At 33.6% G+C, this 26,853-nt stretch overlaps 3 protein-coding genes across 3 annotated transcripts in view; 2 read left to right on the top strand and 1 right to left on the bottom strand.

Annotated features, from left to right (window-relative positions):
• Positions 1-11,515, bottom strand: part of LOC137837098 (cleavage stimulation factor subunit 77) — a 37,734-nt gene extending 26,219 nt beyond the window's left edge. The window contains exons 1-5 of the mRNA XM_068645954.1: positions 11,363-11,515; positions 11,219-11,284; positions 11,082-11,144; positions 10,837-10,946; positions 9,993-10,093 (exon numbers count right to left, since the gene is read on the bottom strand). Of these exons, the coding sequence (XP_068502055.1) occupies positions 9,993-10,093; positions 10,837-10,946; positions 11,082-11,144; positions 11,219-11,284; positions 11,363-11,365 (343 nt within the window). The 5' untranslated portion in view covers positions 11,366-11,515. The remainder of the gene's footprint in view (positions 1-9,992; positions 10,094-10,836; positions 10,947-11,081; positions 11,145-11,218; positions 11,285-11,362) is intronic.
• A 4,109-nt stretch (positions 11,516-15,624) lies between these two features.
• On the top strand, positions 15,625-18,360 carry LOC137837096 (membrane steroid-binding protein 2-like). Its single transcript, XM_068645953.1, has 2 exons — positions 15,625-16,129; positions 17,693-18,360. Exons 1-2 carry the CDS (start codon positions 15,810-15,812, stop codon positions 17,973-17,975), a joined length of 603 nt encoding a protein of 200 aa, XP_068502054.1. The 5' UTR covers positions 15,625-15,809; the 3' UTR covers positions 17,976-18,360.
• Positions 18,361-19,447: 1,087 nt separating this feature from the next.
• LOC137837095 (chaperone protein dnaJ 72) lies at positions 19,448-23,839 on the top strand. Its single transcript, XM_068645952.1, has 3 exons — positions 19,448-20,028; positions 22,082-22,151; positions 23,507-23,839. The coding sequence occupies exons 1-3, from the start codon at positions 19,631-19,633 to the stop codon at positions 23,582-23,584; spliced, it is 546 nt and encodes a 181-aa protein (XP_068502053.1). The 5' UTR covers positions 19,448-19,630; the 3' UTR covers positions 23,585-23,839.
• The last annotated feature ends 3,014 nt before the right edge of the window (positions 23,840-26,853 follow it).

The following is a 26,853-nucleotide window of genomic DNA, read 5'->3' as shown; positions in this document are numbered from 1 at the left end:
TTTTAAGATTCATATTTTCTTTTACTTTGAACTCTGCAATAAATAGGATTTCAGACATGCACCGATCAGTAAAAACACAAAAGCCACTGACATATTCAACAATACATTTAACATTCAAAAGCAGCAACAAAGCCTTATCTGATAAGGTGGAATATGCAACACAGATTTGTCATTGCCAATAGGCTCTGACATGAACCAATCAACTCATATTAAAGTCGTTACTCTAAACAACAAGAAGCCTTTTTATGTACTATTCTTCACAAGTAGTCATGTGTCTTTCGAGAGCTTATGGCACATGTCTTCTGAGTTTATATATCAAATCAATATTTTTCCCCTTAATTATCTATTCAACCAAGAAAGATTTTTAGTTTCCTTAATACTCAAATTTCTTTCAGTCAACATTAAAATGAAATATTTGCACACAAAAAATAATACACTTGTACAGATGAGAGAACTGAAAGAAATAGTGTATTCAACCTACAATGTTGGACTTTTATTGATGCATATATAGGATACAAAGAAAAGGCAAGGCATCCCTAACCCTAATGTTGGGTACACAAGAAAAATAATCAACAATAACATTATATTCCAACACTTCCCCTCAAACTCAGCATATAGATCATATGCATTGGAACATATAAATTGAATCTTAGGTCCTCTTACAGATTTAATTAGAATGTTTGCAAGTTGCTCATTAGAGCTAACAAACTCAATAATAAGATCCTTGGACAGCAGCTTCCCTCTAACAAAATGCTAATCAATATCTATATGTTTAGTTCTCTCATGAAACACCATATTGAAGGCAACATGAAGAGCTGCCTGGTTGTCACAATACAACTTCATTTGCTCATTTTCACAAAATTTCAACTCTTGAAGGAGTTGCTTATTCCACACATGTTCACATGTAGAGGGCCATAGATTGATATTCAACTTTTGCACTAGATCGAGCAATTACACTTTATTTCTTACTTTTCCAAGATACAAGGTTCCCTTCAACTAATAGACAATATCTTGTGGTAGATCTCCGATCAATGGGACAATTAGCCCATTCTACATCACAATACCCTAAGACTTGAGTACTTCACTTGTTCTCATATAACATTCCATGTCCCGAGTTCCCTTTTACAACTTTGAGAATGTGAATCACAACATGCCAGTGATCAATGTGGGGATTTGCATAAATTGACTCACAACTCCCATTGAATAAGAAAGATCAAGTCTTGTTATAGTAAGATAGTTTTCCAACCAACCTTCTATATCTCTCTGGATTTGAGAAAAGTTTACCTTGGTCTCTCATTAACTTATGATTTGAGTCCATAGGACTATCAATAGGCTTGCAATTTTCCATGCATGGCTCCTCCAAAATATCAAGAACATATTTCTTTGTGAAATGATAACACCTTTTTCTGATTGTGTGACTTAAATACCAAGGAAATCTTTTAGATAGCCCATATCTTTGGTCTGAAAGTGATTGAATAAATGCTTTTTTAATTGACTAATTCTAAGGATATCATTTACTATAATGACAATATCCTCAACATAGACCATAAGACAAACACACTTTCCATAAGAAGTACAATGATCTGCCTCACTCTATTTCAATCCAAAAATCTGCACAGTATGACTAGATTTACCAAACTAGGCTTGAGGTGATTGCTTCAAGTCATAGAGAGACCGATGTAATTTACAAACTAAACCAGACTCCCCCTAAGCAACAAATCCAAGAGGTTGCTCCATGTAAATCTCCCCCTCCATATCACCTTGAAGAAAGGCATTCTTAATGTTAAGCTAGTGTAGAGGCCAGTGGCAAATGGAGCCATAGCAAGAAAAACACGAACATTATTGATCTTAGACACAAGAGAAAAAGTATCACAACAGTTTGAGACCATAAATCTAAGTGTATCCCTAGGTTACTAGACAAGCTTTGAGACGATCTACTTCACTAGTATGACCTACCTAAACAACATAAACCCATCTACAACCCACAAGCTTTGTACCAGGAGGAAGAGGTACAGGCTCCCAAGTACCACTTTGTTCTAGTGCATGCATTTCATCAATCACCCCTTGTCACCATCCAGTGTAATCAAGTGCCTTCTTTGTGAACACAAGAATAATATTGTTAGGAACAATAATGGTGGACAGGGAGAAAACACAAGAGGAATACGGAAGAGACAAACGATTACAAGTAAAGCAAATAGATTTTCTAAGAGCATCAAACCAAATATGATCACAATCAAGAGAAGGTGATGAGGATGAAGGATCAATGGTATGGGAATCTAGTGGTGGAGGATCTAAGTCACGGGTATCTTCAAGCAAGGATGGAGTGATTTGTGCCCGACGCTGGTATGAGATGAGGTGTTGGAAGAATGTCATCTACACTATGACCTTATGTTTGAGAGGAAGAAGAAATAATCAATGGATCACAGGAAGGACCACTAAAAAGAGGAAGAATATCCCAAGAAGACACACTTAACGGCCTTTGCAGAAAGCTTATCAAGACTTGGAGAGACATTATGAACAAAAACAAGTATACCCAAACATACGGGGAGAGACATCATATAGCGGTTCATTTAGAAAAATTATAGAGTGAGGAACATTATTTTCAATAGAGGCACAAGGCATCCTATTGATTAGGAAAAATGCAGGGAAAACTGCATCTCGCCAATTATGAACAAGAACATCAGTGTTCAACATTAGAAAGCATGCAAGTTCAACATTAGTATTCCCTCGGACGATAAGAATGAAGAAAACGCACCATAAAAATATTCTTTAACATTATTAATTGAGAGAATTTTAATTGTCTTCCCAAATTGGATTTTAATTCCATTGAAGAAAGACATAAATATGAATAATAATTTCATATTTGTCTTTCATTAAATAAACCCAAGTACATCAAGAGAATTCATCAAAAAGGCTACAAAATAATTTAAACCAAAAGAATGAGACGACTTGTCCCCAAATATCATAATGAATATTAGAAAGAAAACAAAATTACATCATGTTTCAGACTCTTTAAGAAAAGAAGACCTAACATGTTTTCCTAACTGACAAGATTCACAATCGAAAGCTTGAATGTGTTTGAAACTAGGAATCATGATCTTCAATTTTGACAAACTTGGGTGACCTAAACAATCATGCAAAAGTTTTGGGGCTAGAGTTGCAAAACAAGATATTGAAAGACTCACGTTTTAAATAATAAAGACCACGTGAATCATGTCCTTCTCCAATCAAACGACCCATATCATGTTCCTTTATAACAAAGGAATTAGTAGTACAGGTCACAAAATAGCTTAAAGAAAGAGTCACTTGACTCAAAGAAATTAAATTGTAAGGACAATGAGGAACTAACAAGACAGAATTTAAATTTAGAGAAGGAGATAAAGAAACTTAGCCAACTCCTTGAGATGCCTCTTTGGATCCACTGGCAACAATAACAAGATGAGGAAATTTTCGGTAAGAAATAGAAGAAAATGAAGATATGGTATGAGGCACCTGAATCAAGAATCCATAGATTATGACCCTCCACAGATTGAGAAAAGCATGCAATTGACACACTTAGCATTGAATACGGTTGACCTTGATTGATTGATTTCTCAAACTTTTACCTCAAAAATTCTTGGTACTCTATCAAAATGTTTAGATTATGATTTTTCAGATTTAGACACATGAGTAGCTTTATGTTGCATAATCAGGAGAATTATGTTATAATTAAGTGCAGATTCCATTTTATATTTATTAGGACAGATTTGTTAGTGATTTGATTTTATTTGATTTGTACAGCTTTAAACACTCATTATTTCTGGCTTTCATTGCCTATTATTTCTTTCTTTAATTAGGTTGTAAAACAGTCTATAAATAGAGACTGTAATCACATTTGTAAGAAATCTCAGAAATATATTTCATCTATTTCTTTCCACTTGGTATCAGAGCTCCTGATCTAGGAGACTCTGCTTCTGCAATTTTTTTTTAGCCTTCATTGCTGTAATCATTTTCCTTGACAGCCTTCATTGCTGTAATCATTTTCCTTGACAGCCTTCATTGCTGCAATTATTTTTTTTTTTTGGACAGCCTTCATTGCTGCAACTTTTTATTTTCCTTATCCTTTCTCCATTAACCACCACCACCACCTTGCACCATTGACCGTTACTGCCACCGCCATTGACCACCGCCGACCACCACTGTCGTCGCTCGCCGGAAACTGCACCGCTCGCCGGAACTGCCACTGCTCGCCGGAAACCGCCGCCGGCCGCCGGAAACCGCCACCGGAAAATTTTTCCGGTGAACAGGATCAAATTTTGCCAATCTGAAAAAAGTTGGTTTTGAACTCTCATGGACTCCCTTAGTAAGCCATCTAGCTATTGTTCCTTTACTATGAGTGGTAAGAGTTCTAGTTTTTTATCCTTTAATGCTTCTAGTACTGAAAATATCTGGATTATAGACTCTGGTGCTACTGATCATATGACACCTCATTCCTCTTTTTTTTCATCCTACACTACATTACTGTTGCTGATGGTTCCACTACCCCCACTAATGGTTGTGGTAACATTCACCTTCAACCTTCATTTCCTTTAAAAAATGTGCTTCATGTTCCCAAACTATCCAATAACCTCTTGTCTATTCAAAAGATTACCCAAGATTTAAATTGTGCAGTGGTATTTTTCCCTTCCCATTGTGTTTTTCAGGATCTTGCCACGGGGAAGACTATTGGAATTGCTAAAGAGCAGGGCGGGTTATATTATTTACAGCATGAAGAAAGTAAAAAGGCTGCTAGACTACAGGCACACACTTCTAATCTTCAGCAAGGTCGTGAATCTTGGTCATCCTCTCAGATATGGCTTCAACACAGACGTCTTGGTCATCCTCCATTTAGTACCCTAAAGTCCTTATTTCCTGTTTTATTTACAAAAGTGTCTGCTGAGTCATTTCATTGTGATGTTTGTCAGTTTGCTAAACACCATCGGACAACTTTTCCTCCCAATGGTAATATCTCGGGTGCAAAATGGTTTGTTTCATTTATTGATGATTGTACTCGGGTTACTTGGATATTCCTCATGAAAGATAAGTCTGAAGTTTTTCACTTGTTTGTAAAGTTTTACAGAATGATTCAAACAAAATTTGAAAGTCCAATTAAGAGATTGTGTTCTGATAATGGAAGAGAATATGTGAACCAAAACCTTTCCAAGTTCCTTGAGGAAAATGGAGTTGTTCATGAATTCACCTGTGTGGACACTCCTCAACAAAATGGAGTTGCTGAAAGGAAAAATCGTCATCTCCTTGAGGTTACTCGAGCTTTACTTTTCCAAACATCTGTTCCTAGATCTTACTGGGGGAAGCAGTCCTGACTGCCACTTATTTGATTAATAAATTACCCTCTCGGGTTTTAGAGGGTGTTACTCCTATTCAGGTTATGACCACATTCTATCCTTCTATTCCCATGTTGAATAGTCTTCAGAATCGTGTCTTTAGTTGTCCTGCTTTTGTCCATGTTCATAGTCCTTATCGGGGGTAAGTTAGATCCTCGTGCCATCAAATGTGTCTTCGTCGGTTATGCCCCCAACAAAAAGGGGTACAAATGTTATCATCCTCAAAGTCGTAAAGTGTATATTTCCAAAGATGTCACCTTCCACGAAACAGAGTCTTTCTTTCCTAGTTCTCAGCTTCAGGGGGAGAGTATTCAAGAAGCTGAGGACCTTGAGTTGCCACCTTTTCCTTTGTTGCAGGATTTCGTTCTTAGGGAGGATGACAAAGACCCTGCACCAACATCATTACCAGAGAAGAATAATGAAGACAAATATTTTGGAAAACAATATCAGCGAAGGCAACAAGAACCCGTCCTGGTCGAACAGCAACTTCAATTGTCTGAACCGGAGGTAAGAACTCATACCAGTGAGACTCTTGAGGACACCTTAAATACTGCTTTTGAACCTACCCTGAATGATTTACCTATTGCCTTGAGGAAAGAAAAAAGATCTTGTGCCAAATATCCTATATCCCAATTTGTGTCTACAGAAAAACTTTCTATGCAGCACCAGAGTTTTCTTTCAGCTATTGATTCTATCAAAATCCCTTCATCGGTACAAGAAGCCTTAAAAGATGAGAACTGGATTCGAGCCATGAATGAAGAAATGAGCGCGTTAGAAAGGAATGAGACTTGGGAGATTGTAGAGAGACCAAAAGATAAGAAAGCAGTGGGTTGTAGGTGGATATACACAGTTAAGTATAAGTCTGATGGCACACTCGATCGGTATAAAGCAAGGTTGGTTGCAAAAGGGTACACTCAAACCTATGGGATCGATTATGAGGAGACTTTTGCTCCAGTGGCAAAAATGAATACCGTCAGGATTATTCTCTCCCTGGCAGCACACTTTGGTTGGGCAATGCATCAATTTGATGTTAAAAATGCCTTCTTGCATGGAAGCTTGGAGGAAGAAGTAGACATGGAGATTCCACCTGGTTATGGTATTATTAATGAAGGGAATAAGGCGTGCAGACTTAAGAAGGCCCTATATGGTCTTAAACAATCACCTCGTGCTTGGTTTGGAAGGTTTACTCAAGCTATGGTATCTTTGGGGTACCGACAAAGCCAAGGTGACCATACTCTGTTTATAAAACATTCTCATAATGGTAAACTCACTCTACTTTTGGTCTATGTAGATGATATGATTATTACAGGTGATGATGAGATTGAAAAACAAAATTTGAGGGAGAGACTAGCTGCTCAATTTGAAATGAAGGATCTTGGGAAGCTGAAGTACTTCCTTGGGATAGAGGTTGCTTACTCAAGACAGGACATCTTTATTTCTCAAAGGAAACACATCCTTGATCTTCTCAAAGAGATTGGTAAGTTGGGTTGTAAGCCCACTAGAGTGCCAATAGAGCAAAATCATAGGATTGGGAATGATGAGGAAAACCCAAAAGTGGAGAAGACACAATATCAAAGACTTGTGGGAAAACTCATTTATCTTTCACACACTAGGCCAGATATAGCCTATGCAGTTAGTGTGGTTAGTCAATTTATGCATGATCCAAGAGAAAGACACTTGCAGGCAGTAGATAAAATTATTCAGTACTTAAAAGCCTCTCCAGGAAAAGGATTGCTATTCAAAAAGGGGGAAAACTTATCCATGAAAGTATATACTGATGCTGACTATGCAGGATCGATTGTTGATAGGAGATCCACCACAGGCTACTGCATGTTCTTGGGTGGAAATCTGGTGACATGGAGGAGCACGAAGCAAAATGTAGTTGCAAGATCAAGTGCAGAGGCAGAATTTAGAGCCATGGCTCAAGGGGTGTGTGAACTCTTATGGATGACGATCATACTTGATGACCTAAAAATAAAATATGAAGCTCCTATGGGTTTGGCATGTGATAATAAGTCCACTATCAGTATTGCACACAATCCGGTTCAACATGATCGAACAAAGCACGTAGAGATAGACCGACACTTTATTAAAGAGAAGTTGGATGATGGTCTTATAGCCACTGAGTACATCCCTTCAAGACTCCAATTGGCAGATATGTTTACTAAGGGACTTCCCACAAAACAATTCAAAGATCTTACTTGCAAGTTGGGAATGATAGATATACATTCACCAACTTGAGGGGGAGTGTTGCATAATCAGGAGAATTATGTTATAATTAAGTGCAGATTCCATTTTATATTTATTAGAACAGATTTGTTAGTGATTTGATTTTATTTGATTTGTACAGCTTTAAACACTCATTATTTCGGCTTTCATTGCCTATTATTTCTTTCTTTAATTAGGTTGTAAAAGAGTCTATAAATAGAGACTGTAATCACATTTGTAAGAGATCTCAGAAATATATTTCATCTATTTCTTTCCACTTGAGTAGCTTTATCTAGAAAACCATGGAAGCAAAAACAATGAGTAGCTTTATCTAGAAAACCATGGAAGCAAAAACAAAATTTTTAGGTATGACCCATTCTCTTGCAATATGAGCATTGAGGACACCCACTTCTACCACCACGTCCTCCTCGTATAGTCCAACCAACTCCTCCTTTTCCACAAGGGACTGCCATTGCAGACTTTCAATAAGTTCAATTTGATTGTCATCTTTCTTCAGATTAGGCACTAGAAAAACTTTAGTCATTAAACCATCCAAAGAAGGGATTTGGTCACCAACTATAACTTGATCATGAAGGTGATCAAAATCTGAATGTAAGCTTCTCACAATCAAAACCATATAATATCTATCCAGTTTCTTGTTAAGATCCTCTAATGAGTCTGTCACTAGGAATCTTTCAACTTCTACTGCAACCCTAGCCTTTGCCAAATGTGAGATCATATTATGGTTGGTCTAGTTGATAGAAGTTACTCTTTCAATTGCATCAAAGAGACATTGATATCGTTAGCAAAAATTTCTTGTACATTCTTCCGAAAAGGGAAACGTATTTTGACGGATTGTGCATCTCTAAAACATCATACTCAACTGATCGCCATAAAACAGCACATAGTTGGAAATCAATATTTTGCCACTGGGATCTGTCTGCCTCAGAAATAGTGCTAATTTTTGTTTCTAAGTAATCATGGTATCCTTGACCAATAAACCATAATTCTACGGCGGCAAACCAAGACAAATAATTCTTCCAATTAAGCCTTGCACTTGTAATGGTCGGAGTAGCCGAGAAGAAAGGACCAGAACCTATTGAAGCCATTTCAAAGAGGAAGAACAATGACCAAACCTGAGATAAAGAAGAGAAACCCTAAAAATTGTGAGAGTGCATGTGCCCCAACACAAAGGCACATTAGAACCGTAAAAGGAAGTCAGAAACAAATACAAAAGAGTTAGATGAATCAAACGAAGGTGTCGTTGAGAGACTCTGATGATTGGAAGACAGCATGTGGAGGACACACGCCACAAACAGGATACTTGTGCATCGGCACATGGCTGATCGGTTGGTAGCACAACTACTGAGGTTGGGTCGCACTCCTTGAGCAGCGAAGAAGACAGAGCAGGATCGTACTCATTCTGATACCAACTTGAACAGATGAGACGACTAAAAAATTAGTGTATTAAACCTACATTGTTGGACTTTTATTGATGTATATATAGTATACAAAGAAGAGGCAAGGCATTTGCCTAAAACCCAACCCTAAAGTTGAGTACACAAAAGAAAAATAATCAAAAATAACATTACATTTTAACAAATACAAATAATATTTCACCAATAAAACAATCTTCCATTAAATATTTTTTAAAACTTCTATTTTCATAGTTTCCTATATTTAAATATATATATATATATATGCAATCTACATATAATTTCCAGTTATCACAAAAGCATATGTCATGGCTTCAAGGCACATAAATGGTTTCCTATGTAACACTCCTCGTACAAAGCCCCTTAGGCTTGAATTGCAGACAATAAACAGCCCAACCCTACATTGAAATCCACATACAAAATGAATAGAGGTAACAAGTATCAAATTCTAGACCACACAACCATTGAAGCCCTAATACAATGTCAAACAACAACTCTTTGACCTTGAAGCATGGGCAATGCATGGACTAACCCTACTATGTGCTGAAATCCAAGTTTAATTTAGTAGAATGGGCGCAACAATGATTGAACTATAGATATTTGGTATAGAACTCTAATATCAAGTTAGAAACCAATTACCTAACAGCTTAAATTATTGGATGATGACAGACAAGTGGGTTTATATCAAAGAAGCTCCACTAGAAAGCATGTTTCCAATCAAACAACTAAAAGCAATATATTTGTGTATTTGTGTCTCCAAATATCTTTTGTCTTTCTCTACCCATCCAACAGACCAATTTTAGTGTCCACTTCTCCAACTAGGGGCCTTTATTTCTAATCAATCTTCTTTTCACCAAAGTCTTCACTAGTTGCTTCTCGGATGAACAAATCATCTTGTGAGTTTCCCTCATTTCCGAAATAGTTGCTACTTCAATCCAACAAAACAACTAAGATAATTCGCACAGGACAAAGAAAAACAACTTACCAACACAGTTAAGCATAAACTCAAAAGCTTTTCTTGTCTCTTCCTGACCCTCCATGCCCTTCTTGTCATTGACCTTTCTAATGAAACGAATGTAGCACCGCCTATATACCAAAGGATAGATTGAAACAAAAACATCATTTGCATGTACCAAAAGACCAGCCAAATAAACAGGCTGCTTCATCCATTTTCACAAGAAAAGCAATCTTATACAAATTTAACATCAAACATAACTTAGGATAGAGAAGATGGGTCACATTCAGAGAATTGAGTATTTTTCAAGACCTTCTATGATTTAACTATTTCTGTGTGAATACTGTATTCGAAGAGCAGTTATTCACTATCTCTTGGGCACTCAGTTGTTAGCAAAGTAGTTAAGTCAGTTACACATACGCTGTTAAGTCAGTTACTCAACTAACTACAGCTGTCACTATGACAATGTACTGATCCTATAAATATTGCAGTGTAACCTCTGATCTTTAAGAAATAAAATCAGATTACTTTTCTTCCTGAAAACTCTCTTCTACTTTGAACAATTTCTAACTGTTATAAGTAAAATGTCCCATATTTTAAAGATACCCTTGCAAGAATATCTATGAATAACAATTGGATAGGTGCCCTCAAGTAAGCAAACCAATAAAACCTTACAAGATACCCATCTGAAAATAAGTTTACTAATATTAGTTGATGAAACAGAAATGCAGCTATACAAAAGCAGTAATTTCGTAGCCTGTACACTTCCCAGAAACCTCTCTATCCCCACCCCCAGCTGAAAATCATCCAAAAGAGACAGTAAAAAAAAAGTACATAAGCCAATGCCATAAACAAGATTAAGCAAATAATATACCATAGAGGAATCTGAAGACAATGCAACAAACACCGACTAAATATCTGTTTTGTAGCATCATCATTATTAGTAGCCATATGTGCCTCCACATATTGCCTCCAAAACTTGGCCTGGGCACAAACAAGTATCAGCAAAAATCAGTCCCATAGCACAGAAGAAGCGACATAATTTAAATCACAATACACAATCAAAACCATAAATTGATTCCAATAACAACCACCAAAGTACTCAATAAGAACACTTACAGCAGTTGGAAACAATAGCAGAAGCTGCTCGTATATGGGTGTGGCCTCCGCAACCGGTAAATGCTGAACAGCACAGAAACAAGATGAATGAGCTAAAGGGTATGCAAAAAATATGAACTTGGGAATTGCATCCGAACCTGAGCCTCGTTTGCCAAGATTTCCGCGGTTTCAATGTTGTACTTGTCTCCGCCACTGATTTTATCCTAAAAATTAAAATTAAATAAAAAAATGTCAATTTTTTATGCGCATCAACAACGTAGGAGGAAAGAATGAAGGTGTACCATGTTGGAGGTCAGAAAGAAAAAACTCCAGGGACAGTTACGCTTTCATGTGGCCCAATTTTGAAAAGGGTAGAAAAGGGGAAGAAGAACAAGAACAAGAATAACCGGGTATTTTATTTTTGGACAAAATGATGATTAATTGAAAATTGTTTCGATGTGGGGAATTTTGCCTTATTTGTTTATACTGGTTAATTAACAGCTAGGTTATTCAAACAATCAAATTAATTTAAAAAAAAATAGATAAAAGTTACGGATAGAGGAATAATTCTATAGTATTTTTCCTTGTTATTTTTGTTCGTAATTATATTTTAAAATTTAATACTTTTAATCCTAAAACTATTGTTATATTACATAGAATAATTGACATATACCTACTACCCACTTAAAATATAAAAATAATATATATATATAATTTATAATCTATAATTGTATAATATAAGATATAATGGGATATCCAATTTTGTATACACGTCTCATGTTATTATTTTTATCTTTTAATTATATTTTAAAATTTCAATACTTTTAAACTCAAAACTACTGTCATGTTAAATATATAATAATAAAAAAAATTAGTAGAGAAAAACTATTCACTCAGTAAAAATAAAATCATACACCATTACTCAACAATACAATTACACTTTTTTTTCTATTCCTCTTTCATGAAAATATGCAATTTATATTGTTTCTCTAAAATTATTCAAATGAAACACATCAAATATAGAAAATAATAACACAGATATTTATATTTAAATATATATATATAATATATAATAAAAATACTCACATTTTGTTACACATTATGTTATTATTTTCTTCACTAATGGTATTTTAATATTTTTAACCTCTAAATTATTATAATATTATGTATTGTTTTTATAGAAATAATGTTGTATTTTCCATGTGGAAAGAATAATACCTTTAGGGTATCGAATTGATCTTTTAGATGAACGAAGGTCGAGTTTGTTTGAAATATCGAGTAGAAATTTAGATGGAGAAGATGTTATAATGTTCATGTTAATGAGAATTTTATGAAAATATCAATTTATCAATGTATTGAATTAAAAAAAGTTAAGAGAGTATTTTTTTGTGTGTATTATATATTTATAAACTTTTGGATCCCTAAAATAAAAACCTAATGATCAAAAGATATAAATAGTTGGATAAATATTTTATATCAATCCAGTACTCATTTGTTTGTTAATTATGAATAAACAATCACATATAGTTATTAGTTGTTTATTTAAGCTAGTTGGACATAGTTAAATATTTTGTCAACCATATTATGTGAAGATTATATCTCTAAATATCTCGAGTATGAGTACATTAGTCCTTCAAACTCGAAATTCGTAAATGTAATTATGCAGATGAGTCAATTTGTAGAATGAACGAGTTTTATTGTATCTACCAATTATAGGTTGACCTAATGTACTTAATTGCAAGGCTAAATTCTTTTTTATTTTGTCTAACATTTTTGTTCAACCTTTAGTTGACGACTTTTAATCAATTTATTTCTAATCATTTACCTATGCCAAATATCTTTTATCCAATGTTTAATCGATTATTTTGAATAACTTTAGTTTTTCATCGAATATCTTTGATCCAATGTTTAACTATTTACTTTTGAATGACTCAATTAAACTCATTGAATATCTTTGATCCAATGTTTTGGCAATTTAGTTTTGAATGACTTAATTATTCACACCGAATAAATTTGATCAAATATTTTATTCGTTTACTTTAAACTAAATGGCTTAATTATATACACCAAATAATTTTGATTCGATATTTTTAATACTTTGAATGACCTAATTAAATTCATCAAATATCTTTTGATTCAAAGTTAGGACACTTACTTTAAATGATAGGATTGCACTTGTTGGATATCATTCATTCACTCTGATAACTTGAGATTTCTAAAAAATTGTAGTTTATTTCAAGAATGTGTCTCATTAAAACCTTGTTAGGAAAATCTATCTTAGGAATAAAAAGCATGCTGAGAAAAACACAATAGATCATTCCATTACAACAATTTGAATAAACTATAACATATCTTTAAGTTGTATTATATCTTATTGAGTGATAAAAAAAACTTCGGAGTTTGATGTAGAGCACAACATGGTTATGGTGCATATCGGCATCAATATATACCCCTTGGGGTTTGAAGTAGACCAAAACAAGGTAGACTATGTCAATCATGTTACTAACAACCTTGAGTTACTACCTCTCAATCCTTAAAAGTTTGAGACTTTTGATGAATATCGCATCATGGAGAAAAAAGATGTATGTGGAAGAACAATAGAATATTGTGAAAAACAATAAAAACACAAGAAGGAATGGTTGAATTTTATTTTAATTAAATTTGTAAAAAAAATTGTAAATATCGTTTGATGGGAGACATCTAGACAATAGTTTTGTATGTTAAAGTGATCCTATTGTATATCTTACATCTGATGAAGTTTAACAAATGCAACTATGTAATTCAACCAATCACTTGGCTAATGCATTTTCTAATTTATTTCATCAAGTGATCAGACTATAGTTCTTGTGTCTGTTAGATTACTACAAACTCAGTGTAAGGACTTAATCAAAATAGTTGAATAAAATGTTTTTTATTTTTAACTTCACAATAATTCTCTTTCCTAGGTTAGTGCAGATGATAATACCAAAAATGTAAATGAGATAGGGAAGAAAGAAAATCACACAAAATTTTATATTGGTTCATTTATCACAACAAACTACATCAAGTTCTAAAAAACTTATTAAGTTTCACTAGGCACACTAATGCTACGAAGTACACTTTGAGTATTCTTTTGGCTTGTAGACACTCCTAACTAATTTCTTCAATATTATTTCCACAAGTTATTCCTAACTTAACGGGTATTCCTTCAAATTGCAACCACTCTTGGTTGGCCTCGTTGAATATTCTTTCCAAAGTCACTTTTGGCTCAACGAGTATTCTGCCGGACTACATAAACTCTTTGTTGACCTCAATAAAGAATATTCTTTTCCAAGCCACTTTTTGCTCGACTAAGTATTATTTCTCAAACCACTATTGACTTTAACGAGTATTGTTTGTCAAACAACCACTCTTGGAGAAGGTAGAAAGGTTAAGTGTTTGCATGATCAACAGATAATTAGGTATGCGTATTAGGAAGTGTTGCATCTTATGATGAGTACAAGGTTTGAAGTTTTCTCTCCTAGTTCAGATCATTAAGTAACATTTTTAGGGAGGGATTGCGTCTTTTGACAAAATATAAGGCTTAAACGTTCTCTCTTATCTAGCTAGATAAACACTTATATCGTTCTCTGATGTGATTTGAAAATAGAAATAAATGTGTATTTTCCTTTTGTTTTTCGTGTAGTAAGAATAAACTAGTTATCCCTAGTTTTATATATTTTGTGTTTTGTTTGGACATAAGGCTAGGGAATGAAAGTGTTTTTCTAATCCCCTTCCAACCACACTCTTTTATATAAGGAGATTTATTGTACTCATTTTGATAATTTTGGATCAATAAAAATATGAGTTTTTATCTTAAGTGTGTCATATCTCAAGTGGCAAACCACTCCCTCCTTTACTTATCCTAGAGTGGTTCTTTCTGGCTTATCTCTTGTGTGACGTATTGGGAGTTCATCCAAGTTTGAGAAGTAAAAAGTATCCGTGAAGTGTCCAATTTAAAAAATATTTGTGAAATTTTTAACACAATTTTAAAAATGAGAAATACATTAATTTTCTAAAAATTCAAATTTATTATATAATTTTTTATTATGATTGTAAAAAAAAAGAAACAAATCATTCCGAATCAGTCATGAGAAATAACTTTATGTTACAAAAAAAATTAAAACATATTTATGCACATAAATCTTTATTTTCAATATATAATATATATATTCGTGGTGTCCTATATTTTAGAGATTATACATATCTCCACATCCATATCTATATCATATTAGTGCTCGTTTCAATATACCTGCTACATAGGACATAATACACACATCTTTTCACCTCAAAGGAAAAAGACTTTTTAAAGAAAATATTATTTGAATTTTTGATATTATAACTATACAAATCCTTAAAAAAAAACTATACAAATCCAAATGAATAATAATAACAAAATAACCAATCTAGTTATAATCTAGATTGTCACCCTCTCAATAAATATGACTATATTAGTTTATTCTAAATGAAACTAAAATTAAATTAATAACTTTAAAGATATTGAGATTAAAATTTAAATAAGAAACCAAAAGTTGTTTACAAGAATGAATTGGAAAATCAACACGTGTATTTATTCCGCCACATGAGATGTGTGCACTGATAAGCTTCCAAAATCCACAGAACGAAACCCAAACGACCAAATTTCACAGTTAGGTGACTTCATTTCCAATTTCACCTACCAACGTGCACTACTCTTCCTTCTCAGAAGCCATTTGAGAGAAGAGTTCAGAAATGGGTTTCTACACGAGCTTGATGGAAGAGATAACGTTCTACACGGGGCTGTCTCCCACCGCGTTTTTCACCGTTTTGGCTATGATGGTCGTCGTTTACAGAACCGTGAGCTCCATGTTTGTGTCCCCCGAAGACTACAACAAACCGCCCGTTGTTTCGGCCAGAGCTCACCCGCAGTTCGACCACCCCGAACCACCTCGCCAACCGGTCCAGTTGGGTCAAGTAACGGACAGGGAATTGCGAGCCTACGATGGTTCCGACCCCAATAAACCCCTTTTGATGGCCATCAAAGGCCAGATCTATGACGTGTCCACCGGCAGGTACAGCTTTATGAGAAAGTCACTTTTGTTTTTTGATTAGAAATAACTTATATTGAAATTAAAAAATGTATTTCCATAAATTTAAGATATTGTTTAAGAGATTTAGGATTAAAAAAGTGAAAAAAATGGAGTTTGAGAATTAAGGGAGGAATAACTTTGACTGCTACTTGGAAAAGGGAATAAGAAAGAAAAGAAATAAAATGGTTTAGAAAGTAGAATGTGAAAAAAAAAATTCTATAATTATGGAAATCTGTTTATGTATTGGTTATTGATTATAGAAATCTCTTAATATACATTTATTATGGATTATAGATGATGTGAATGTTCTATATGGTCATTGCTCGAGAATAACTCGTCATATGCTCATATATCTGAGCAGTGGATTGTTCTTATTCTAGGAATATCTTGTTAAATTTTAGAAAACTGTAAATCCTATCTTGTTAAGTCATGGGATTGATGGCTACTAGTTACCGTATTAAGATCAAAATTTGAGTTCTTATAACTCAAAACTCTATAAAGTTCTCACAAAGAGACAAAATTAATTTTCTTTCAAAATTTTATACACCCCTCATTGCATGTCTATAATTGAAATAATGCCCGTGCTCTCAACTCTTTAACCTGCTGAATCATCTCCTTCCTAATTAACCCCATTCGGTAAAACCAAATCAGTACTTAAGCAGATAAGATAGACAAATTTATTGTGATCAAAGAAACATTACCAATATAAACCTTCAGTCTATAACTTGAAATTCTAGCTTAAGGATAGAGGGATTTCAAATATTATATCCAATCTTTCCAACTTCTCAGAGATTTTGAATTTCGTCTCATCCAAGTACTCAACCTTTTTATACTAGGCTTGTGTTCAAGGATTTTGTGTCCAATACAAGAGAAAGCCTTTTAACAAATTGGGATTATTATACACGGGGGCTTAAATTTTGAGAAACTTCTCTTATTTTCTTTATATTGGTCTCCCTAATAATATCTGGCCTAGCCCAAGAATATAAAGTATAATAGTCCATTCCACAACAGTGGAAAAGAAAGAACAGAAAAATGAAGGGAAGAAAATGGAGAAACTATTTACCTTGAAGGGACGTTGGAAGTGATTGTGAAAAAGCTAGACTCTAAAAATGAGAAGAAAGAGGATGAAGTGAATAAAGTGCGGTAAGGAGTCATAAAGAAAACAAAACAAGCAGTTTTTTTATATGTGTAACCACCAATGTTTGAAACTTGCATATCAGAGAAAGACGTGGCATGTGAGGGTTACAGGGTAGACGATGGCATAAAAGTGGAAAAAAAAGTGAGGACAAACAATTTAATGCTTGAGTTAAACAAAGAGAAACGTCTAGAACAAGCTAACAAGTGGTTACTTGGATTGTGACGAGTTAAAACACTGACCTAGCCTTGAGACTCTATGCTTGCCTTCGAGCCTTACTGAAAAAATGATTTGTTACTTGTCATATGTCATCTTGTGATACATTTCACTCACCTCTTGAAACATTGAGTGTGTGCTTACTTGGTTTGAGTGACGACACTGACAGACTTTACTTGATTATGAACATGCAGGAATTTTTATGGTCCCGGAGGACCTTATGCAATGTTTGCAGGAAAAGAGTGTAGTAGAGCCCTTTCACTTCTGTCTTTTAAACCTGAAGACATTAATGGGGACCTTGAAGGTTTAGGTGAGTCAGAGCTTACAATTTTAGAGGACTGGGAATTTAAATTCATAGAAAAGTATCCAAAGGTTGGTGTGCTCATTCCAGAACAAAGAACACAGCAAAATGAGCTCACAGAACAAGTTCAAGACAATTTGGAGAATCCTAATGAATACAAGGATGAGACAAAATAGAAACCGTTATATTGTATAGGTTGGTTTGTAACCAAGGGATTTCTATAGGACTCCTGAATCACTGATAGTTCCAAAGTACTGCTTGGTAAGTAGTAAGAACACATTGCAATGCATATTTGTCCAGTGGATGGTGGTCATTATTTCAACATAAACCTCTTGCAATGGATCAAATACATGTTGCATTTGGCCATATTTACACATCTCCCAAACTCATAAATGTAACTGGATATCGAAAAGGAAATCTAGTTATATTATGGCTTGTTGTACTCACTATTCTGCCTTTGTAATTACCACTTTTTGGTCGTTTTTGTAAAACTTGGTCCCAAATTTGCGTGTAAGACTGAGTTTGTTTAATAGTTGGCTGCACTCTTCATATTTTGGTGTTTATTGCTGTCCCATCTTCTTAGCAAAGAGTAAGGCACATCCCTTTTCCCCTCTTTACATTATTATTCTATTTTCTAGAATTATTTTCTTTAGAATATTATTTCTGGATAGATTTAAAGTATGTTTAGTTAAAATTTAATATTTGTTTCCAAATTTTAAATGTTTAATAGTGAAAAAATAAGAACAGAAATATAATAAATGAAATATAAAACGACTTAACATATATACTTGTAAAACTAACGGAACCTGATCCTCTCATGCTAGCTTTTTCTCCAACCCTCTTTTGTGTATCTATAAGGTTGGATCAAATCTAAAACACAAGTAACATATTCCCTATGACTATAACAATGGAGAATATGTAGGAATATAACCTTTTAATAATATTTTTTTTATTAATTAATAGGAGAAATGACTAGACATTGTCTTTCACTTTTATTTATGAATTTAATAAATTATAAATATTATGAAAAATATATGTTAATAGTAATTTTCACTTAATATAAAAACATAAGAATGCCACTTTGTTTAGAAGTGAATATTGTGTCATGATATACACGGCAAATATAGAAGTGTTAACTTTTTAAGTTTGGAATATTCCAATTACTTTGCAAGTTTTAACTCAAAGATGTCAATTTTTTTTTCTCCCAATGTGATTTAACATCAAATTAATCCACAAAGATTAGTGTTCTAGATTTTTTAAAATTCGTAATTTTTTTTAATATAAATCCTTTAGTTTTTCTAAAATATTTGATACGTAAATATAAACTTTTTTCTTCTATTTAATATAGATGGACTTATATATAAGGCGTTGAATTTTTCAAACACTAACCGAGATAAAAAAAATGTAATCAAGTACATATGGAACAACACAGTCATATTTTCATTCATTTTGTTTAAAAATATGAATAATAAAACTAATTTGACATTTATTTTCTAAAAAAAACGATTCCAATTTTATTCAAATACTTTTTATTAAAAAAATAATATTCACTCCCAATAATTTGATTATTCTCGTTTATTAATTTTATAATAATTTAAATTTTAAGAAAAGCATTTAAACTTATACCTATAAAAGAAAGCAGCGGGCACAGCACTGCCACGATTGCGATGAATAACCAAATTGTGAATGTGCGGAAGAACTTGTTCCTTTACTTCTTCTTCTTCTTCCTCATTTTGCCGAGAAGATTTTCTGAAGAAAGGGTTGGAAAATTCCACAAAGCGTAGCAATCAACGAAACCAAAACAAATTCAATTCCAATCCGGTCCAGCGAAATGGATCATTACAAGGTTCTCGGCTTGCACCGAACCGCGAGCAAAGAGGAAATCAAAACCGCTTTCAAAACACTAGCGTTTCAGTTCCATCCGGACAAGCATTCCCAATCTCCGAGGGCGATTAGGGAAAACGCCACAATTCGATTCAAACAGGTATCGGAGGCCTACGAGGTCCTCATGGACGACCAAAAGCGCGCCGACTACAATTTCCGGCGGAGCTCGGGCGCCCGCGGCGGAAACAACCACTATTCTCAGTATAGCTACGGATACAGTAGGAGCGGGAGCGGGAACGAGTACAAACCTAGGTCTGGTGGCGGCGGCGGCTTAGCTTCCAATTTCGAAATGGCTCTTCGGATTTTGACGGCGCGGTCTTCACTGCTCTATCTCGGCTTCGCAGCGTAATGCACTTTCCTTTCCTTGTGATTTTGGTTGTGAATTGCTGTTCGTTCGAGTTAAAATTTGATGCTAGGAAGATCTACGAGATGGAGGAGATTGTGCTTGTTAATTGATTCAGAATTTGATTGTTAAATATACTACCGTGGCTTCTTACATGCGTAGGTTTTATGTACTTTTTTGTGTTTATTTTATCTAAAATGGTTATCGGCTGAATAAGTTTAATATGCATGCGTGTCCATGTAAAATCTTTTACATTGCATACCAATTGGACATAATTTTTCTTATGACTTTTAATAGTTTTTTTGAGTCAACAAACTTGTTATAAGCATGGAAGTAAGTAATTGGATATCAGTATAACTTTTACACTTTCGGGGTATTTACTATTTTCTCTTACTGAATTCATGAGGAACAACATTCTCTGCACATTCTAACACTTTATATTATTGATTAAAGTTTATTGAAAACTCTTATGGACAAAAGTACCTCAGTATGATTCCTACGGTTTCTAGCTAGAGCTTTCAGAATCAAGTTTGTTTATTTATAGAGAGATGTATTTTATAAGCCCTAGTTAGTTGTTCTGTTATTTTTTCAAATTTTAACTAATATGTAATCCTGGAAGTTTGTATTTTCATCAACCGATCTCGAGTACCACCAACAAATATTTCCTTGATTTTTACCTAAGATTCTAGGCAGTTTTATTGAATCTCTTACATTCCCTTTTAATAACATTAGACTAATTAACGGTATACAACCCCTCAGGCTCAAGCCTTTTAAGGCAAAGAGCCTAATTATACTCGGGTTTTTAACGAATTAAGGGTTAAAAGTTAAAAGTTTGTTAAGTCAAACAATATCGGGTCATAGCTGACTAGTTTATTTTAAACAAGGAATAGATAGATAACAACCATTCTAAAATGACTTGATGTTTCAAAACAACGTGTTTTAGAAAACTAAACGTCACTCCTTTATGTACATGACACATAAGTTTCTCGAAGAACACCTAGGCTCGTAGTCACATAGGTTTATGGAAGAGTCACCTTTCTCGGAGTATGTTCGAAAAAGTGTATTTGAGGATCTGCTACTTGTATTTTTTTCTTTGGATATAGTTACACCTATTGTATTTTGTGACTTCTTCATGGTTGTTCCAATTCTACCTATTCCGTATTGTTTATAGGCTTATATAAATATGATTTTCGAATTTAATTGTTACTATAATTGAGTGATAGTGGTTTTGAGTGACTCTCTTGCTTATCCAACCTTGTATGATGATTTATAGTCCATTGAGAGTGAGTTGATTTCCTTACAAACTATTTCTTCATCAAACACATGACATCTTGGTTGAAAACAACCTATCTTTTATTTATTTTTATTTTCTTTATGTATGCATTTCATTATTTCTTGGCTTCTCTATTTCATCTCTTCATCAATTACAAATAAAATTTGCTTAGAAAATTCCAAGATTTGCTTGATCACATTCCCTATTTATCTGCAAATTCACGAGTAAGATTCTGCACACACACACACACACACACACATATATATATATATATATATATATATATAATGGTTGTTTCAAGTTTAGATATTTCATGCATTTCATCTTTAAATAATAAATCAAGGTACATCTTATTGAAAGTAACTTAATCTCTTGATCTACACTCCCTAAAATTTTAATTATTTTGAATATATTATGCTTATCTTTCATTACTTTAACTATTTTTTTTGTGATATATAGTTGCCTATACCTGGATATTGGATATTTGAATGAGATACATGATGACAGAACACCTAAATAATGTTGATGTGATACTTTGGCACCTCATGATACTCAAGTTCCTATTAGTCTGAACATAAATGAGCTGTATCTAGATATATGCATGATTGAGGATAGATAATTCAAAAAGGATATTTTAAGGGATGTGACATAAGTGCTAAATCAAATTTGCTTAAATCTCTACATGTTATCGTCTTTTTTTTATTTGTGAATAACTATCAAGTGTTAAGATTCATTTAGTATAAAAATATCTTTCCAAGAACCTAATGTTAGTTTTTTCCTAGGGCTATATTAGGTGGGATAGTTGTCATTGATTCAAGCGGAGAATCCTTGTGGAGAATGCAAAATTCTGGGGTAAGATTTTAATTTTCTTAGCCATCCAATTTTGCTATACAATATCACAGCTTAACCATGGCCTTTGTTTCATTTTTCTATCCTGGTTTGTTATGTAAGTTCTTATTGAAGCAATCACCTCAAGCTTGGTTTGGTAAATTTAGTCATATTGTACTAACTTTTGGATTGAAACTGAACGAGACAGATCATTCAGTGTTTTATTGTCATTCTTCTTCTAGGAAGTGTGTTTATCTTATGGTCTATATTAATTATATTGTTATTATAGTAAATGATATCCCTATAATTGCTCCGTTAAAAAAACATTTATTTAGCCACTTTCAGACAGAAGATCTGGGTCATCTAAAATATTTTCTTGGTTTTGAAGTCACACAATCAAAAGGTGTCATCATTTCACAAAGAAAATATACTTTTGATATTTTGGAAGAGTCAGACGTGACAAATTGCAAGCCCTTTGATAGTCATACTCATATGGACTCAAACTAGAAGTATATGAGAGACCAAGGTGACTTTTTTCAAACCCACACAGATATAGAAGGTTGGTGATAAGACCTGATCTTTCTTATCTAGAAGGAGTTGAGTCAATTTGTGTAGAACCCTCACATTGATCATTGGAATGTTGTGATTCACATTCTTAGATATGTAAAAGGGAACTTAGGACATGGATGGTTGTATGAGAACAAGGGAGATACTTAAGTCTTTGGGCATTGTGAGGCAGATAGGGCTGGTTGTCCCATTGACAAAAGATCTACCACATTATATTGTGTATTACTTGGAAGGAACCTTGTATCTTGGAAAAACAAGAAACAAAGTGTTGTTGCTTGATTTAGTGCAGAAGTTGAGTATAGATGTATGGCCCTATCTACATGTGAAGTTGTGTGGATTAAACAAGTCCTTCCAAGAGTTGAAATTTTGTAAAAATGAGTAGATGAAGTTGTATTGTGATAACCTGACAGCTCTTCAAATTACCTTCAATCTGGTGTTCCACAAGAGAACTAAACATATAAATATTGATTGTTATTTTGTTAAATAGAAGCTGTTGAAGGATCTTATTAGAGTTTGTAAGCTCTAATGAACAACTCAAACATTCTGGCTAAATCTCTAAGAGGATCTAAGATTCAGTTTATATGTTCCAAGCTTAGTGCGTATGACCTATATGCTCAAGTTTGAGGGCAAGAGTGTTAAATTTATATGTACCCAGCTTTAGGATTAGAGTTTTAGACAAAATGTCTTGCTTCTTTCTGTATCTTATATATTTACATTAATAAGAAATACAGCAGCGTAAGAATATACACTGTTTTTCTATACATCTTATTTGTTCAAGTGGTCCTTTGCACTAAAATTTATTTTGTACTCAGAAATCTTTTGAAGATGCCATGAAGTCCGTTGAGAAAGCGAAAGCGTATAGAGAAGATAACATGAAGGAACGTCCTTGATTGAATCTGTTTCTCATTTCATTTGTCACCTGAAAGCTTCTTCTTGTTTAATGAATGATTGTTGCAAAGAGTATTTTAGTGCTATTTTTAATGTGACTGTTCCATTTGTTGACTCCAGCTACATTTCATATTTATTGCTCAGGAATTTACTATGTAATTACTTGTTTAGCATATGCCTGATACTTTGTAACGTACGAAATTCTTGTAAATAGAGCATTACACCAGTATATACATGGGGCTTGATAGTGACTGGGAGATCATTGGCACTTTAGCATGTTTATCATTTTTTTTAATCTAAAATACGTCATTTTTTTCTATTGTTTACAAAATATTTATGCATTTTACATATTTTTGTTAGGTAAATTGTCATTTTATATTATATTATAATCAAAAAAGTAAATGCTCAATTATGACGTTGTAAGTGTTGGTTAGTTATGGGTATGTTTAGAAAATAGTAGTAGTAAACTGAACAGTATATAAAATAGACTAAAAGTCACTTATTTAGAAATTAAAAATGGGATGGGACTGGGACATTTTTCATTATTGATGTAATATAAAAAGAAATCGAAATTTCATTACTGTCAATTAAATTTCATTATAGATCATTAAATTTTAAACCTTTCAATCACCATTTTGATTTTAAAGTCACTGCTAACTACTTGTGCTTATAATTTTAATGATTAAAACGAAAAGCTTTTCTACGTTACAAAATCTACCGTTCAATATAATGAATTTTTTACAGAGCAATATAACACATAATATCCCTAATAGCTCAGAGTAGAAACGATTTATAAAACGGAAAAATATGTTTGATAGAAAATTGTTCTAAACACTCTACCGAGTTAGCATGTATCTTATTCAATTTACCCTGCCCTTAGATATACTTAAGTGACTTAAGATCTGTATGATAAACACTTTAGTTAGTAAGTAATGTTCTTAAGTGGGACACAAATGAGAGAGCATAATGTCCTTTATCATAAATGGAATATTTTAAGGTGGTTTTGAGCTTTTAACTAAAATATGAAATAAGATTACCATCTTGAACCAATCCTAAAGGCATCACACACTAGTTTGGAAGATTTCGAAAAATTTGAAAGAACTAAAATAGAGACATATGTTAACTTATCTTTTAGGGTTTAAAAATATTTTTCTTGTTATAAAAATTACTTAGCCTATGGAAGCTATGGAGTTCTCCTACATTTTTGATGGTGAACCATTCTTGATTGTCTCTATGTTTTTATTTTCTCAAGGTCTACATGGACACTATCTTTATCTAAAATAGTACGAGTTGTTTTAACAAGATATTTATTTCCGTGCTCAACTACCATTTTTTGTTGAGGTGTATAAGCACATGAAGTTTGATGAAGAATATCATGAGAAGACATAATTTTTTAAGAAAATGAGAAAGATGCTCATGTCCATTATCACTGCGCAAAATTCAAAGAGAAATTCCAAATTGATCCTTAATTTCATTCTAAAAGATTTGAAATATAGAAAATAATACACTGCTAGGAAAAGAAATATGAACGTGTTTCTCTAACTCACATTACTCACACGATAAACTTGATAAACTAGACAAACATAAAATAAATTGTTGCATTTTGGTAAGACTAGGATGATCCAACCGAGCATGAATGAGAGATGGAGAATTCATAATCGAGCCAACATGTGCAGAGATCTATAGGTGATAAAGACCATGAGACTTACATCCAGTGCTAATTATCTATCCCAGACTCTGGTCATGTAAACAAACAAAATCTTTGGTGAAGAAATAACACAACCAAGGGAACAAGTTAGACGACTAACAGATAATAACTTGAAGGAAGACCCAAAAACATAAAGAACATTATCAATAGATAAAGAATGAAGGAGATGAAAAATACCAACACCTTGGATGAGAGACCCTTGAGCCATTGACCATGACAACAGATAGTAAATAACTGGAGGTAGACAGAGAAGAGAACAAAATTTATTACCAACAATGTGATTTGTGGCACGAGTTGAGAATCCAATGACCAATAGAATAAGAGTGAGTGAGGTTGGAAAAAGATGTACTTGAATGTGAGAGTTCTGACAATCATATCATTTAAGAAATTCATGAAAAATAGCAGGTTGGGTTAGGGTATCTGATGAAGTAGGATCCACAGTAAAAGGTTGCACAGGAACTGTTTGGGTAACCACAACAAATCTAGGAGGACAACTGATGGAGGATCATCCAAGGCACCATACACAAGAATAAAGACAGAAGAATTGTTTGTATAAATAGTACAACACTCATATATATGACTTTTATTTTGAATTACTTTTAAAAATATTTTGTAGATGAATCAAAGACACTATAGAAATCATCACTTGTCACACAAACAAGGGTCTCTAGAATATATTTAGAGGATATACACGACCCTCCTTAAGTCACCAAACCTCACCATATTTAAGCTTGCTTAACTAGGGTTATGGTAGCTTAAAGAGCAAGCTACCTTCACTCTCTTCATCTATAAATAGCTCAAATAAACCTCATGTATTCAATTGCATTAATTGAATGAAGTATTTAGAATTGAAACTCATTCTCTCCCAAATCTTCTTTCTTAGAGAGCCTTCCAGGCCTAGTGAAACCTTAAGAAAGTTGGCCACACCTCTTTCTTCTTCATAGCACCTCAAACGCTCTCAAAACCTCACCATTTCCTCTCCTTTTCGATGCAAACTTCCAACCAATTTTGTTGCCACTCCATGACTTCATCCAACCACAAGCTTGTATTGTATCAATAACCATGTAAGGCATGCCACGTTACACCTGTCAATTTTATGGTCATGTTTGTCACAATGGTCACACTTCTGACGCCCTTTGCATTGATGATAATTGACATAATTAATATAAATAGATAGATCATGCATAATGGTACTGGAAGAAGCCATAGATGACAATGACAAATCTAGTCACCGGCCAATTGGCGACAATAATGACGATTACTCCAACGAGGCTCCGACAACGACTTCGACGAGGCTCAAACAAGGTGGTGGGACGACGACTAAAAAACACCAATAAACAATGAGTTCACAACATATTGAACCCTAACACTATATTAAAATATAAAAAAAATATATAGAATAAATCGCCTTATGTACAGTAAATAATTATATTTATATATAAAAAACATAGAGAAAATATAAACTAGGCTAGATAGATACACAGGTAAAAATATCTAATAAATTTGAACATTAAATTTGAATTTTTTTAATTGGATCTTTCCATTTAATAATTTCTAAAAGTA

This window comes from Phaseolus vulgaris, chromosome 4, assembly GCF_000499845.2.
Source record: "Phaseolus vulgaris cultivar G19833 chromosome 4, P. vulgaris v2.0, whole genome shotgun sequence".
In the NCBI taxonomy this organism is placed as follows: Eukaryota; Viridiplantae; Streptophyta; class Magnoliopsida; order Fabales; family Fabaceae; genus Phaseolus; species Phaseolus vulgaris.
Note: the sequence above shows the minus strand (reverse complement) of the source record. Positions and strands in the feature narration are given on the sequence as shown.

Excerpts from the sequence above, each read along its gene's own strand:
- LOC137837096 (XM_068645953.1), top strand. The coding sequence starts at position 15,810 with ATGGGTTTCTACACGAGCTTGATGGAAGAGATAACGTTCTACACGGGG. Across the intron at positions 16,130-17,692 it reads TATGACGTGTCCACCGGCAG|GAATTTTTATGGTCCCGGAG; the intron begins GTACAGCTTTAT and ends ATGAACATGCAG.
- LOC137837095 (XM_068645952.1), top strand. The coding sequence starts at position 19,631 with ATGGATCATTACAAGGTTCTCGGCTTGCACCGAACCGCGAGCAAAGAG. Across the intron at positions 20,029-22,081 it reads CTCTATCTCGGCTTCGCAGC|GGCTATATTAGGTGGGATAG; the intron begins GTAATGCACTTT and ends GTTTTTTCCTAG. Across the intron at positions 22,152-23,506 it reads GGAGAATGCAAAATTCTGGG|AAATCTTTTGAAGATGCCAT; the intron begins GTAAGATTTTAA and ends TTTTGTACTCAG.